Genomic DNA, 13,579 nt, shown 5'->3' on the forward strand with positions numbered 1-13,579 from the left:
CGGACAAATCAGAGCTGCTGTCCATCGCCATTCGAAGTACGGCGCTCTGTTCGTAGGAGCTGCCGGAGGGGATGACTGGAGACGAACAACATTGTCGCCAAGCTGCCTCAAGTCCGATGTCCGTCAATGGAACCACCGCGAGCTAAAATCATCCATCGATTTTTTCCCAAGTCAATTTGCCTCGGGGTGTGCGTGAAATTGTGAAAGAAGACACATGGAAGTGTTTGCTTTGATGAAATTCATTCCAAGTCCTGTTTGGATGTGTTTCAATGTCGATTTCTCAATTTGTATTTTTAGCCTTTGTTAAATTTTTTTAATTTATTTTTTATTTCTGTTAATATTATTTTGGGTTGTATTTGAATTTCGCTTCCGTTAATATTTTGTATAATTTTGTATACGAGGTATTGTTCGATAAATTCAAAAGATTTGGGATATAAATTCACAACAAACCCGCCATAGAATTTGCACTATTGTAAAGCCACATTATCTTTCCGAAATAGCATGCAACCTTGTGGACAACAATCTATTTTGATAGTGGATAACTCCAGTTTTTCTGTTACTTTCTTGATCCATAGGAATCGACAGGCATCTGATGACCTTCAATAAGTGCTCGCCTAAATAACTTGCATAAATCATCATATGTTGACTCTGATATGTTGTGATTGGCCTTAATGTGTATCAATTCCGTAACAATTCAATTGACAACGTTAGAAAAGTTAGAAAAGTATGGAGATTTCTTTTAGCAAGAAGTTTGTTTACCTTCCCCTTTTAGATAGTTGTGTTTCTTCACCACAATCAGTATAAAGTGGTTTGTGCTTAGAGCATATTGTTGAATCTACTTGTCATATCTATATCTCTGATTCTTTGTTTCCAATGGATGCCTTGAGGGGATCATTTCTCAAATTTGAAGGCCCTGGTCATTATCAGGTTAAATGTGTATACCTTTTCTAAAATCTTCCCTAGTTGGTATCTAATTATCGGCAACAACCAGGGGAATTTGTAGAACTTCTTCATAAAAAATAATAATAATAAATTCATGTTTGATAGTTTCTGGTAAAATCTCTCATGAACAGATCAACCGTTGATTCATCCTGTAATTTATATTTAGCATTTTTATATCTGTTTGCATGGACACAATACCGTATCACCCATCAGCCACTCCTTTTTGTTGCAAAGCCCATTCAACGAACTGTAGAACTCATACTTTAAATTCAACACACAATCCATGTGTATTTGGATCAAATATCGATGATTTTGCGAATACATAATAAAATTTTTAATTATGTATATTATAAAATCTTTGGGTGAAAATGGAGAGAAAAATGAGAGAAAAAAGAAGAATGAAGACGTGAAGTTTTTGTATGAATTATTGATATAACAAGATAATTCAATTTATAGTGTTGGAACCACATTAATTTATGTAAGATCTTAAATACTATTATTGAAAATTGTAATTATTAACTAAAGTTGAAAATCAAAATATTGAACAAATTGAAAATTTTAAGATTAGGATTGATATTTTTTCTATCGATAAATTTTTATTTTTTTTTATCAAATATTTTCTCATAATATATTTTACTTATTTTAAATGCATCTATTCATCTATTATATATATAAAAAATGAATTTTAATTTTTTTTATTATTACTAAAATGAAAAATAAATAAATAATATGTAATTATATTTTTATATGAAATACTCTATCTCTCAAAACCTCTTTATTTCTATCTGACAAATATTTTTATCTACAGTTAAAACTTCACATCTTTTATAAAATTAGTTAATGTTAATTATAAATAAATATATATATTTTTATTTGTATTATATAAAATTTTATTCTTTACAAAATGATATTCATATTGCATATATTTTAATAAGATATAATTTTTAAAATATTTAAATACATATTTTAAATTTTTTTAATCATATATATTATTTTTTATTTTAAAATTACTAATAATACCATAAATAATAAAATAATATCATAACCTAACATTATTAAATAATTAAATATCATCATTTTAAAAATTGTGTCCCTAACCAAATATATCATTTATAATCAGACGGAGAAAGTATATTATTAACAACAAATATGATATATATATAAAGATATATAATATTTATTGAACGTATTTATAGTGACAAAACTATGTTAATTTTTGTAAATTTAAAAATTATATATTATTGAAAATTGTAGCCCTTAAATAAAATTAAAATGAAATTTTTGAAAGTACTAAATTATTAATTAATTAAATTTTTATTGATGTTTTCAAAAGAATTAAAAATAATATTTCCTCGTAATTAAAATCTCTGCTTATTCTTTTTGTATTTTACTATTGAAATCTATGCTTATTCACTTTGTATTGTAGGAAAAATAGTAGAGTTAGATGACAAATATAGTAATACATAAATTTAATAAACTATTGAATATAATATATTTCCAATGATTAAGTTATGTACACTAATTGTTATTAAATTAAATTTTTTAAGTTATATTAGAATGATAAACTTATAATTTTTTATTTTGCAAATTAATAGGGAGAGGTTTGGGTGCTAATTTTTTAAAATTAGCATCCATGCTAATAGTGTTAAAATTTATGTCAATTTATTTTATTAAATTATATAATTAACTCCCTTTGTAATTAATTGACATTTTTTTTTTTTTTCCTGTCTGTCTCAACAATTGACATCTTTTTATTTTTAGTAAAAGTGACTAAATCAAAATATATTTAAAAAAATATAAATCAACTTAATCAATTATATAATATATAATACTATAATACATCATGTAAGACCCCTTCAAAATTCTTTTATTTCTCTTTTTTTTTACCCAACAAATATTTTTATGTACCTTTAAAATTTAATATCTTTTATATAATTAGTTTATATGAATCATAAATAAATAAACCTATTTTTTATTTACTTATATTATAGGAAATTTTATTCTCTATACAAAATGATATCCATACTGCATATAGTTTTTATTGCTATATCATTTTTAAATTATATAAATACATATTCTAATTTTTTTTAACCATATAGCTATTAAATTTATTTTAAAACTACCAATATTATTAATTATATAAAATAAAATAAAATAATATCATAATCTACTATTATTTACTAATTAAACATTACTGTTTTAAATATTGTATCACTAACACAATGTATCAATTGAATCGGGACGGAGGAAGTAATATTTACACTGTCAGCAGCACCCAATTCTTTTCTATTTTAACTGACAATACTTAAAACCGTATCACTAATTAAATGTATCAATTAAGTCGTGATGGAGGGACTAATATTTACACTATCAGCAGCACCCAATCTCTTCTCTATTTTAAATGACATTACTTAAAAATAATAAAACAAATTATTTAATTATTTATTTAAAAGTACTATTGCGGAAGTCTACTATAAATTTTATAAAATTATAATATTTAGCATTATAAAAATCTGCCGCGGGCAACAAATTACAAAAAATATATAAAATATTAAAAATTAATAATAACATTTATTTAAAAAATTAGTAAAATATGTATTATTTTTTTAAAAATATATTTTCTTCGAAATAATGTACTCCCTCCATTCCAACATAATTGACGTATTTAGTTATGGACATGGTATTTAAAAAAATAATATTTAATTAATTAATATAATAATGAGTTATGATATTATTTTATTAATTTTTATATAATTAATGATATTGATAGTTTTAAAATAAATTGAATATATATTATTAAAAATTTAAATATGTTAAAAATTATATCGCAATAAAAAATATATGCAATATGGATGTCATTTTGTAAAGAATATAATTTTTAATACTACAAATAGATAAAAAAATACTTTTATTTAATTATAATTAATATAAACTAATTTTATAAAAAATATGGAGTTTTAAATATAGATAGAAATATTTATTGTTTTGAAGAGGGATAGAAATAAAAGGGGTTTTAAATGAGTTCTATATTATGTATGATGTTATATATTGCGTAGTTAATTAAATTGATTTGTATTTTTGTTAAATATGTTTTGATTTAGTCAATTTTACCCAAAATAGAAATGTGTTAATTGTTACGTGACAGACGAAAATGGAAATGGTATCAATTGTGATGAGATGAAAGAAGTATTATTAAAAAAATTCATGATAAATAAAATATAAAAATGTAACGGAATACTGCAACAAAATTAACGTTATTTAAATTATTGTCGCACACAACCGCAACAAATTTGAAGAATTAATTAAAAAAAAATCAAAATTAAAAAAAATATATCGGTGAGAGTATAAAAAATAAAAATTATTGTCCCCGAAAGATGCAATAAATTTGAAGATAATAAATTATTTCTTTGTTTGTACTTCGATGACAAATAGAAAATTAATTATTGTAACAAAGCTTGTTGCAAAAGGCTCGACAATTAAACTATATATATATATTAAATTTATGGTATTTTTTTTTTCTTTACAATATCATATTTTTCTCGGTAATAATTACAAACTATCAGGAAGCAAATTTTGAGTAACATAATTGATATAACCAATCAAAATTTGAAATTAAGGCTTAACCATCAAGGAAATAAGCATAAATGAGTATTTGAAAATTAAAAGCAATGACCAAACAAATAGGAACTGAGAAAATACTTTCCACTTGGAAAAATGAATTTCAAAAGTGAAATCAAGCTTGGTGTTGGCCATCTTTGAAATTGCATATTTGTTTGAATTGATTCAAGGCCAATGGCGACCAACCGACCGACCAACTAACCGAGGATGTCTACTCGCAGCGGACGGCAGCCAACCCAGCAGATCTAGACATCGTGTCACCGATCGATCTAGCCGCGCTATTTAAAGCTGCAATCAACTCCGGGGCATTCCAGCGTCAACTTTTTCACTATCAGGTGTGATCTACAGTAACCTTTTCTCTCCTAACGTCATTCTTTGCATGCACTCAAATGGTGTTCTCTGGCTTGTCCTTTTATTTATGTTCATCGGTCTAGATCAATTATGTGAGTGTCTCATACCCTCTCCTATTTCATATCTTCTTTCTGCATTTCTGATTTATCGTTCAATTTATTCCTGAATATTGCGGATCAATATCAATAGGCAAGAGGTCTCCTATTAGGCATGGGATCATCGTTCGAAATTTTCGAGTTTAACCGGTTCATTCAATTAAAATAGAACACATGTATGTGTTGGATTATACTGTAAAGCAAACTTTTAGTACGCTTTTGTATTATTCAATTTCCTTATTAACTGGAATAAATAAATTGTCATTTCACATTGTGTTGCTTTTATTTATGTTTTATATATATTAGCATGTCCACTTATTTAATATTGTAGACAACATGGTGTGTGGAGATCACACAGAAGATCTTGTTGTCAGTTCTTTATTAAATATAAATGGGTTTCACAACTGAGATGGTTATGGACAAAACCATCGGTTTAAGTTGTAGTGTAAACTTGGAATTAGTTTGTCTTGACTATTAGTTTACACTAATGTGCTGCGTCACATTGAAAGGATCACAGTTGAGATATGTTCTTCTATTCTACCATTGAAGAACCAAGATCTCGGTAACTCTGTTAATTCTTAACCTTAGATGAAATAAATTAAATATATGGAATAAATGTTCGTTGCTTTAATTTACCATAAGTGAGAATCCTTAGTGATTCAATATGCTTCGTATTTTGGGCAACTACATTATTCGCATAGTAATTAATTTATTATCATTAAGGCACCATGTCCTGGACATCCAGGTTGATGACATCCCCTTAAGGAACTCAATAAGGATTATTGTATAAACCCTGCAGGTGGATTTAATTCGTACAATAATAAGTTTTGAGTGGTATTACTTAAGGAATTAAAAGATATTAATTAATTAAATTGTCAGAAGATTTAATTAATTAATGGATGTGGAACATCTTAAACATGGGGAATTAATTAAGTTTAATAGAAGCCCAGATTCAATTTGGGTTGGGCTGGGAGTGCAATATTAATTCTTTAATGGAATGAATTAATATTTTATGATTCGAATTATATTCAGGGCTGAATATAGAGATTTGGATCTATAAGGGAGCCCGAGCCCAACACCTTCTAAAGAACGCATAACCCGAGGCCGATGTCTAGCATCTGTCCGCGCCCCTTTTAATCCTGTAATGGTTGTCTTAGGCTATTGGTTAGGGTTTTAAGGGCTGCGTGGGTGTGCTTTTAATTTTCTGCCTTTTATTGCTTTGTGGATGTATTTAAATTAATGCTTGCCAAAGTATTATGTGATATGCATGATTATGTGACAGGCATGATTTAAATTTACAAGCATGTTAGGAGCATGCTAGGAATTTAATTATTCTATGCATGCTGTCAAAACCTTAAAGTTTAAATGACTAAGTATTTAAGTTGAATTATTATTAATTCATGGGCCTCCATAATTGATCTTTAAGTAAAGTGTTTGTTATACGCGGGATCCATGGGGTCTCCTCCCTAACGGATATTAACATGCACAAGTTTACTAGATAAGATTTCAATTAAAGTGATTTAATTTTAAGTAAAGTGTGTGGCATACGTGGGATCCATGGGGTCTCCTCCCTAACGGATATGTCACTCATAAGTTTACTAGATAAATTAATTCGTGATAACTGTAGGAGATTATTTGCATTAAATATGACTGCCCTTCGGTTGCATATTAACTGTAAATAGTTGTCCTTGGCGTTAAATTATGGTCATTACTTAGATGTGGATTTTAGATATAACCCCCCAACGGGGTCCCTGTTTTAATTCACATGGCCAGTTCTAAAGTATCGGCAATTAATTTCATTCGTCATAAGGATAAGTTGATGAGATAATGAAATTATAGGCTAGCTGCCTGTTTGGTGAATGCATGTGTAAACGTCCGTCATAACATGGCTTGCATGTGCGATTTACTGAGCTGTCGTGATATGTATAATCTCGTGGTTTTTGAGGTTTTCCCATGATTTTATGCTTATGTGTTAATGTGAATTACTGCTTACGTGTTTGCATGTTTCTGTTTGTTTATTTCAGTTATCAAAATGTCGTTCAATCCACTTATGACTGTTCTCAATCAAAACAAACTCGTTGGTCCGAATTATTTGGACTGGAAACGAAATCTGGACATTGTCCTTGCTGCGGATGACTATAAATTCGTCCTAAGCACCCCTGCTCCAGCAGACTTAACTGAGGAATCCACTGAAGAGGAAAGGGAGGCTCATCGGAAGTGGCATAGGGCTGATCAAATGAGCCGTTGCTACATATTGGCGTCAATAACCAATATGTTGCAATTGCAGGTTGAAAAGTTTCCTACTGCTACTGACATGATGTTGAGCCTCAAGGAGCTCTTTGGTGAGTCAGATAGGGCTGCTCGATTTGAGGCAATGAGGAAGATTATGACTTCCTTCATGCCAGAGGGAACTTCTGTGCGTGAGCATGTTCTCAAGATGATGGAAAATCTGAATGAGATAGAGCTGCTCGGGGGTCAAATCGATGCTGACACCAAGATCGATATGATCCTGCACTCACTCCCTAAGTCCTACGAGAATTTCCGTCTCAACACAATCTTGACCAAGAAGGACTATACTTTAGCCGAGCTTCTTGTGGATTTGGTTGCAGCGGAGGGACTCATGGGTAGGACTCCACAGGCGCTGTTTTCTACGCAGTCTGGACCTTCTACGTCGAAAGGCGGGAAGAAGAAAAAGCCTGCCAAGAAAAAGGGTGCTGCAAATAGTGGGAGCAAGTCGGTCGCGCCTTCTGGTGGCGTGAAGAAGCCAAAGGGGAAGTGCTTTAAATGCAGCAAGACAGGACATTGGAAAGCTGATTGTCCCCTTCTGAAGGGCAAAGATGGTACGTCTTCTACTTTGCTTGTTGAAACATGTTTCGCGGCTAGTTCTACCAGTATTTGGGTAGTAGATACAGGAGCCACTGATCATGTTTGTTGTACAATGCAGGGGTTCCTGCCACCAAGGCAGCTGAGTGAGGGCGAGATTATCATAAGCTTGGGAGATGCAACCAGAGTGGCAGCGGTTGCAGTGGGAGATGTGCATTTATCTTTTTCTGATTCAGTTTTAGTTTTAAAGAACGTTTTGTATGTGCCAAGTTTTAGAAAGAATTTAATTTCAGTTTCGAAACTTTTTGTGGATGGATATTCAGTTGTTTTTAATAAAAGCGTTTTTATTATGAGAAACAAAGTTGTTATCTGTTCTGGCACATTGGAAAACAATCTTTATACTATTACTAGTGCGCATCAAACTGAAACCAATACTCAAGTTCATGCATCTTCATCATTAAAAAGAAAACAATCTTCTAAATCGAATCAAACATATCTTTGGCACCTTAGATTGGGTCATGTCAACCTTAGGAGGATCCAAAGACTAGTGAGCAGTGGTTTCTTGGACTCTCTCCAAGTGGAACCATTCTCAGTCTGCGAGTCCTGCTTGGAAGGCAAGATGACCTCCAGGCCTTTTAAGGCCAAGGGAAATAGGGCTAATGAAGTGTTAGAATTGATTCACTCTGATGTATGTGGGCCTATGTCAATTCAAGCTAGGGGTGGTTTTGAGTATTTTGTGACTTTCACAGATGAATACTCAAAATATGGATACATTTACTTGATGCGCCGCAAGTCTGAATGCTTTGACAAGTTCAGAGAATTCAAGGCAGAAGCGGAGAACCGTCAAGGTAAAAGTATCAAGTCATTACGGTCTGATCGTGGTGGCGAATACCTTAGCGCTGAATTTAGGCAATATTTGTTAGAGAATGGGATTACATCCCAGTTGACTGCGCCTGGTACTCCGTAACAGAATGGCGTGGCAGAGAGGAGGAATAGGACTCTTTTAGAAATGGTGAGGTCAATGATGAGTTATGCTTCTCTACCCATCTCGTTTTGGGGATATGCCTTGGAAACAGCGGCGTACATCCTGAATTATGTGCCTTCCAAATCAGTTCCTAAAACCCCAATAGAATTGTGGTCCGGGCGAAAGCCCAGCATGAACCACATTCGGATTTGGGGCTGTCCAGCACACGTGTTGGACAAGGAAGCTGATAAGTTGGCATCTAGGACGGAAGTACGGCTATTTGTAGGATACCCTAAAGGAACACGAGGGGGTTGTTTTTATAGTCCTAAAAACCAGAAGGTAGTGGTGAGCACCAATGCCAGGTTTTTAGAAGAAGACTATATGCATGAGCATAAGACCCCAAGTGAAATTATTCTTTACGAATTAAGGGGAGACAATCAAGTACCAAGTGTACAAGAAGATATACCACAACAAACTGCACAGCGTGTTGACCCTTATGTCACCACATATGAATTGCCTCGGCGTAGTGGGAGGGTAACTCGATTACCCAGTCGTTTCTTGTTAGTGGGAGAGTCCTCGGATTCAGTCCCCAGTGATGAACAAGAACCTGATCCCTGTACCTATAAAGAGGCAATCCAAGATGTTGATGCAGATTCTTGGCATAAGGCCATGGATTCAGAAATAGAATCCATGCATGCTATGGAGGTCTATGACCTCAAAGACCTTCCCAAAGGCAAGAAAGCCATTGGGAGCAAATGGGTCTTTAGGCGTAAGAGAGGACCTGACGGGAAGGTTACTACCTTCAAGGCACGGTTGGTTGCAAAAGGTTTTACCCAGAAAGAGGGCATCGATTATGATGAAACCTTTTCACCAGTAGCCATGCTAAAGTCAATCCGGATACTCTTATCCATAGCAAGTCACATGGACTATGAGGTTTGGCAAATGGATGTCAAGACAGCATTCCTTAACGGGAATCTGGATGAGGACATCTATATGCAGCAACCTGAGGGTTATGTGAAGAAAGGCCAAGAGCATCAAGTCTGGAAGCTAAAGAAGTCTCTTTATGGACTTAAACAAGCTTCCAGATCTTGGAATATTCGCTTTGATGAGGTGATCAAATCCTTTGGATTTGAGCAATGTCCAAGTGAAAGTTGTGTGTACAAGAGGTGCAACGGAAACGTAGTGGTATTCTTGATACTATACGTAGATGATATTCTTCTCATTGGAAACAATGTCAAGATATTATTAGACGTAAAGGTATGGCTTTCTGAACAGTTTCAAATGAAGGACATGGGAGATGCATCGTACATTCTTGGTATGAAGGTCACTCGTGATCGGAAGAAAAGAATGTTGTGCTTATCTCAAGCCGCCTACATTGATACTGTGCTTGCCCGTTTCAGCATGCAGAACTCCAAGAAAGGATTCTTACCTTTCAGACATGGAGTTGCTCTATCTCAGGATATGTGTCCTAAAACACAAAAGGAGATAGATGAGATGGCTAACATTCCTTATGCTTCGGCTGTAGGAAGTCTCATGTATGCCATGCTGTGCACGAGGCCTGATATCTGCTATGCTGTTGGCATGGTAGCTAGGTATCAGTCCAAACCTGGTCAAGGACACTGGATTGCGGTAAAACATATTCTCAAGTATCTGAAAAGAACTCGAGATTATAGTTTGGTTTACCAGTCTGACAATCTAGTTCCTTTGGGTTACACTGATTCAGATTTTCAAGGTGATCGAGATGAGAGAAAGTCAACCTCGGGTTATGCGTTTACCTTGGGAGGCGGAGCTATTTCATGGAGAAGCGTAAAGCAGAAATGCATCGCAGATTCTACCATGGAAGCCGAGTATGTTGCTGCTTCTGAAGCAGCAAAAGAGGCTGTATGGCTCAGGAGCTTCTTGTATGACTTAGGGGTGTCTGAGAGTTTGCCTGAGCGTGTAATCATTTATTGTGATAACGCTGGTGCAGTGGCAAACTCAAAAGAACCTAGAGCTCATAAAGCAAGTAAACACATAGAAAGGAAGTACCACATCATACGAGACATCGTAAAGCGAGGAGACATAGCTGTCACTAAGATTGCATCGTTGGACAACTTGGCAGATCCCTTCACGAAGACTTTACCCATTAAGGTTTTCGAGAAACACGTAGACGGCCTTGGTTTACGATACATTGCAGCTAGACTTTAATATAAGTGGGAGAGCATGTTTTTGCATTGTATACTAAAAGTTTAGCTTTAGTATAAGTGGGAGATTGTTGGATTATACTGTAAAGCAAACTCTTAGTACGCTTTTGTATTATTCAATTTCCTTATTAACTGGAATAAATAAATTGTCATTTCACATTGTGTTGCTTTTATTTATGTTTTATATATATTAGCATGTCCACTTATTTAATATTGTAGACAACATGGTGTGTGGAGATCACACAGAAGATCTTGTTGTCAGTTCTTTATTAAATATAAATGGGTTTCACAACTGAGATGGTTATGGACAAAACCATCGGTTTAAGTTGTAGTGTAAACTTGGAATTAGTTTGTCTTGACTATTAGTTTACACTAATGTGCTGCGTCACATTGAAAGGATCACAGTTGAGATATGTTCTTCTATTCTGACATTGAAGAACCAAGATCTCGGTAACTCTGTTAATTCTTAACCTTAGATGAAATAAATTAAATATATGGAATAAATGTTCGTTGCTTTAATTTACCATAAGTGAGAATCCTTAGTGATTCAATATGCTTCGTATTTTGGGCAACTACATTATTCGCATAGTAATTAATTTATTATCATTAAGGCACCATGTCCTGGACATCCAGGTTGATGACATCCCCTTAAGGAACTCAATAAGGATTATTGTATAAACCCTGCAGGTGGATTTAATCCGTACAATAATAAGTTTTGAGTGGTATTACTTAAGGAATTAAAAGATATTAATTAATTAAATTGTCAGAAGATTTAATTAATTAATGGATGTGGAACATCTTAAACATGGGGAATTAATTAAGTTTAATAGAAGCCCAGATTCAATTTGGGTTGGGCTGGGAGTGCAATATTAATTCTTTAATGGAATGAATTAATATTTTATGATTCGAATTATATTCAGGGCTGAATATAGAGATTTGGATCTATAAGGGAGCCCGAGCCCAACACCTTCTAAAGATCCCCGGTCTGGCCCAATTACCTGTTGGGAGACTTATTAATATGCGGTCTTTGTCAAACCCTAGTGACGTTTTTTTTAAAAGAGGCGAAAACCACAGGTGCAAGCCGTCAGCTCTAGGGTTTCACGAAGAGCAAAATTCGTCTCCCTCCGTTTGATAGATCGCCGCCCATCCGGTGTTCGAGCGGGGTTCGGGAACAGTCTGGAAGGTCTCTAGCGGAATCAACCTGTTCGTGATTGCTGTTGGTGGTTCCAAAAAGGGTACATCTCTAGTTCATTCTTATAGGAGCATGCTTAGGATCGTTTAATACCATGTATGTACGCGTTGGCATCCAACAACGATTCGTGGGAATGAACAGCCCTCACCGGCGTGTTCCTACAGTATGTACTTGTTAACTTATACTCCTCCTTCCTGGATAATTTGTCCTATAGACATGAAAGTTAGGTATTGTGTAATTAGTAATTAATTAAAAAGGGTATTAGTGAAAATATTTATTATTTAATAAAAATAATTATAGATTAAGATTAAAATTAAGATGGATAAATAATTTAATTAAAAAATTATAAATTATGAATTTTAAAATATGATTAAAATGTATAATTATATTTAAAAAAAACACATTATATGAAACGGATGAAAATATATTTTTATTTTGCTTTAAATCAAAATTTTATTAATTTATTAGATATTGCACACCAGTCCCCTCTCATTTTCCTCCCAGTTCGTTCATTCCCTACTATGTTCTCCGAATCAGACTCCACCGTCCGACCCACTCCTCACCTTCCTTACATTGTGTTTGTTTGGGGATTGAATTTTAAATTCACTATTCATCATTTTCTTTTTCATCAACAAACATCAAATCAAATACCTATTTTTATATTTTATATTATGCTAAAAATTAATTTTATATTCAAAACATTACATCAACACCTATTTATATCACATCGTATAACTATTCAAATTCAAAAATTTTACTATTCAAATTCCAACTCAAAATCCAAACTCCAACACAAACACAAAAGTAATGACTGAATTCAAGGTCATTCTCCTTTTTTTTTTTTTTCCTTCACTTCGGTTTCTGCCTCTTATCTCGATTTAGGCCACAATCGAACTCATTCACCTCATCTATTCTATGAGTTATTATTAATTCTTATTGGTATTATGTGCAAAATAGGGTTACTGGATTAAAAAGTTATTTACTTTTCATTTATTGTTTCAAATTTTTATAATTAAATCGGGCATTTGGTGATGGTAAATTATTAGTTTTTTTAAACGATGTTTGTTTGAATTTGAAAATTATATATAATAAAGATAGATGGATTAGGCATGAATAAGTCTTTATCTTCACGTAGATTGAATTTACGAATATGAAAAATGATGATCGGTCCTATAATCATCATATTTCTATCGAAGAAATACCTCAAATTGAAAAGAAATTTGACAATGAAGAAGAAACTTATCAGTTTTACTTAGCCTATACTAAGAAAACAAGTTTTTGAATGAAAAGACACAAAATTCATAGAGATCGAGCAAGAAAGATACTACTATAATTTAGAATGTTTTATTGTAGTGCCGAAGGTACAATAGAGAAAAATAAAATAAAGTAACAATATAAAAGCTCCATGAGC

At 32.9% G+C, this 13,579-nt stretch overlaps 1 protein-coding gene across 1 annotated transcript; it reads left to right on the plus strand.

The window, feature by feature from the left end:
* Nucleotides 1-7,038: 7,038 nt before the first annotated feature.
* LOC127252824 (uncharacterized) lies at nt 7,039-7,834 on the plus strand. The gene is made up of 2 exons (XM_051277153.1): nt 7,039-7,729; nt 7,797-7,834. The coding sequence occupies exons 1-2, from the start codon at nt 7,039-7,041 to the stop codon at nt 7,832-7,834; spliced, it is 729 nt and encodes a 242-aa protein (XP_051133110.1).
* Nucleotides 7,835-13,579: the final 5,745 nt, after the last annotated feature.

This window comes from Andrographis paniculata, unplaced genomic scaffold (genome assembly GCF_009805555.1).
Source record: "Andrographis paniculata isolate CXL003 unplaced genomic scaffold, ASM980555v1 Contig49END, whole genome shotgun sequence".
Classification (NCBI taxonomy): Eukaryota; Viridiplantae; Streptophyta; class Magnoliopsida; order Lamiales; family Acanthaceae; genus Andrographis; species Andrographis paniculata.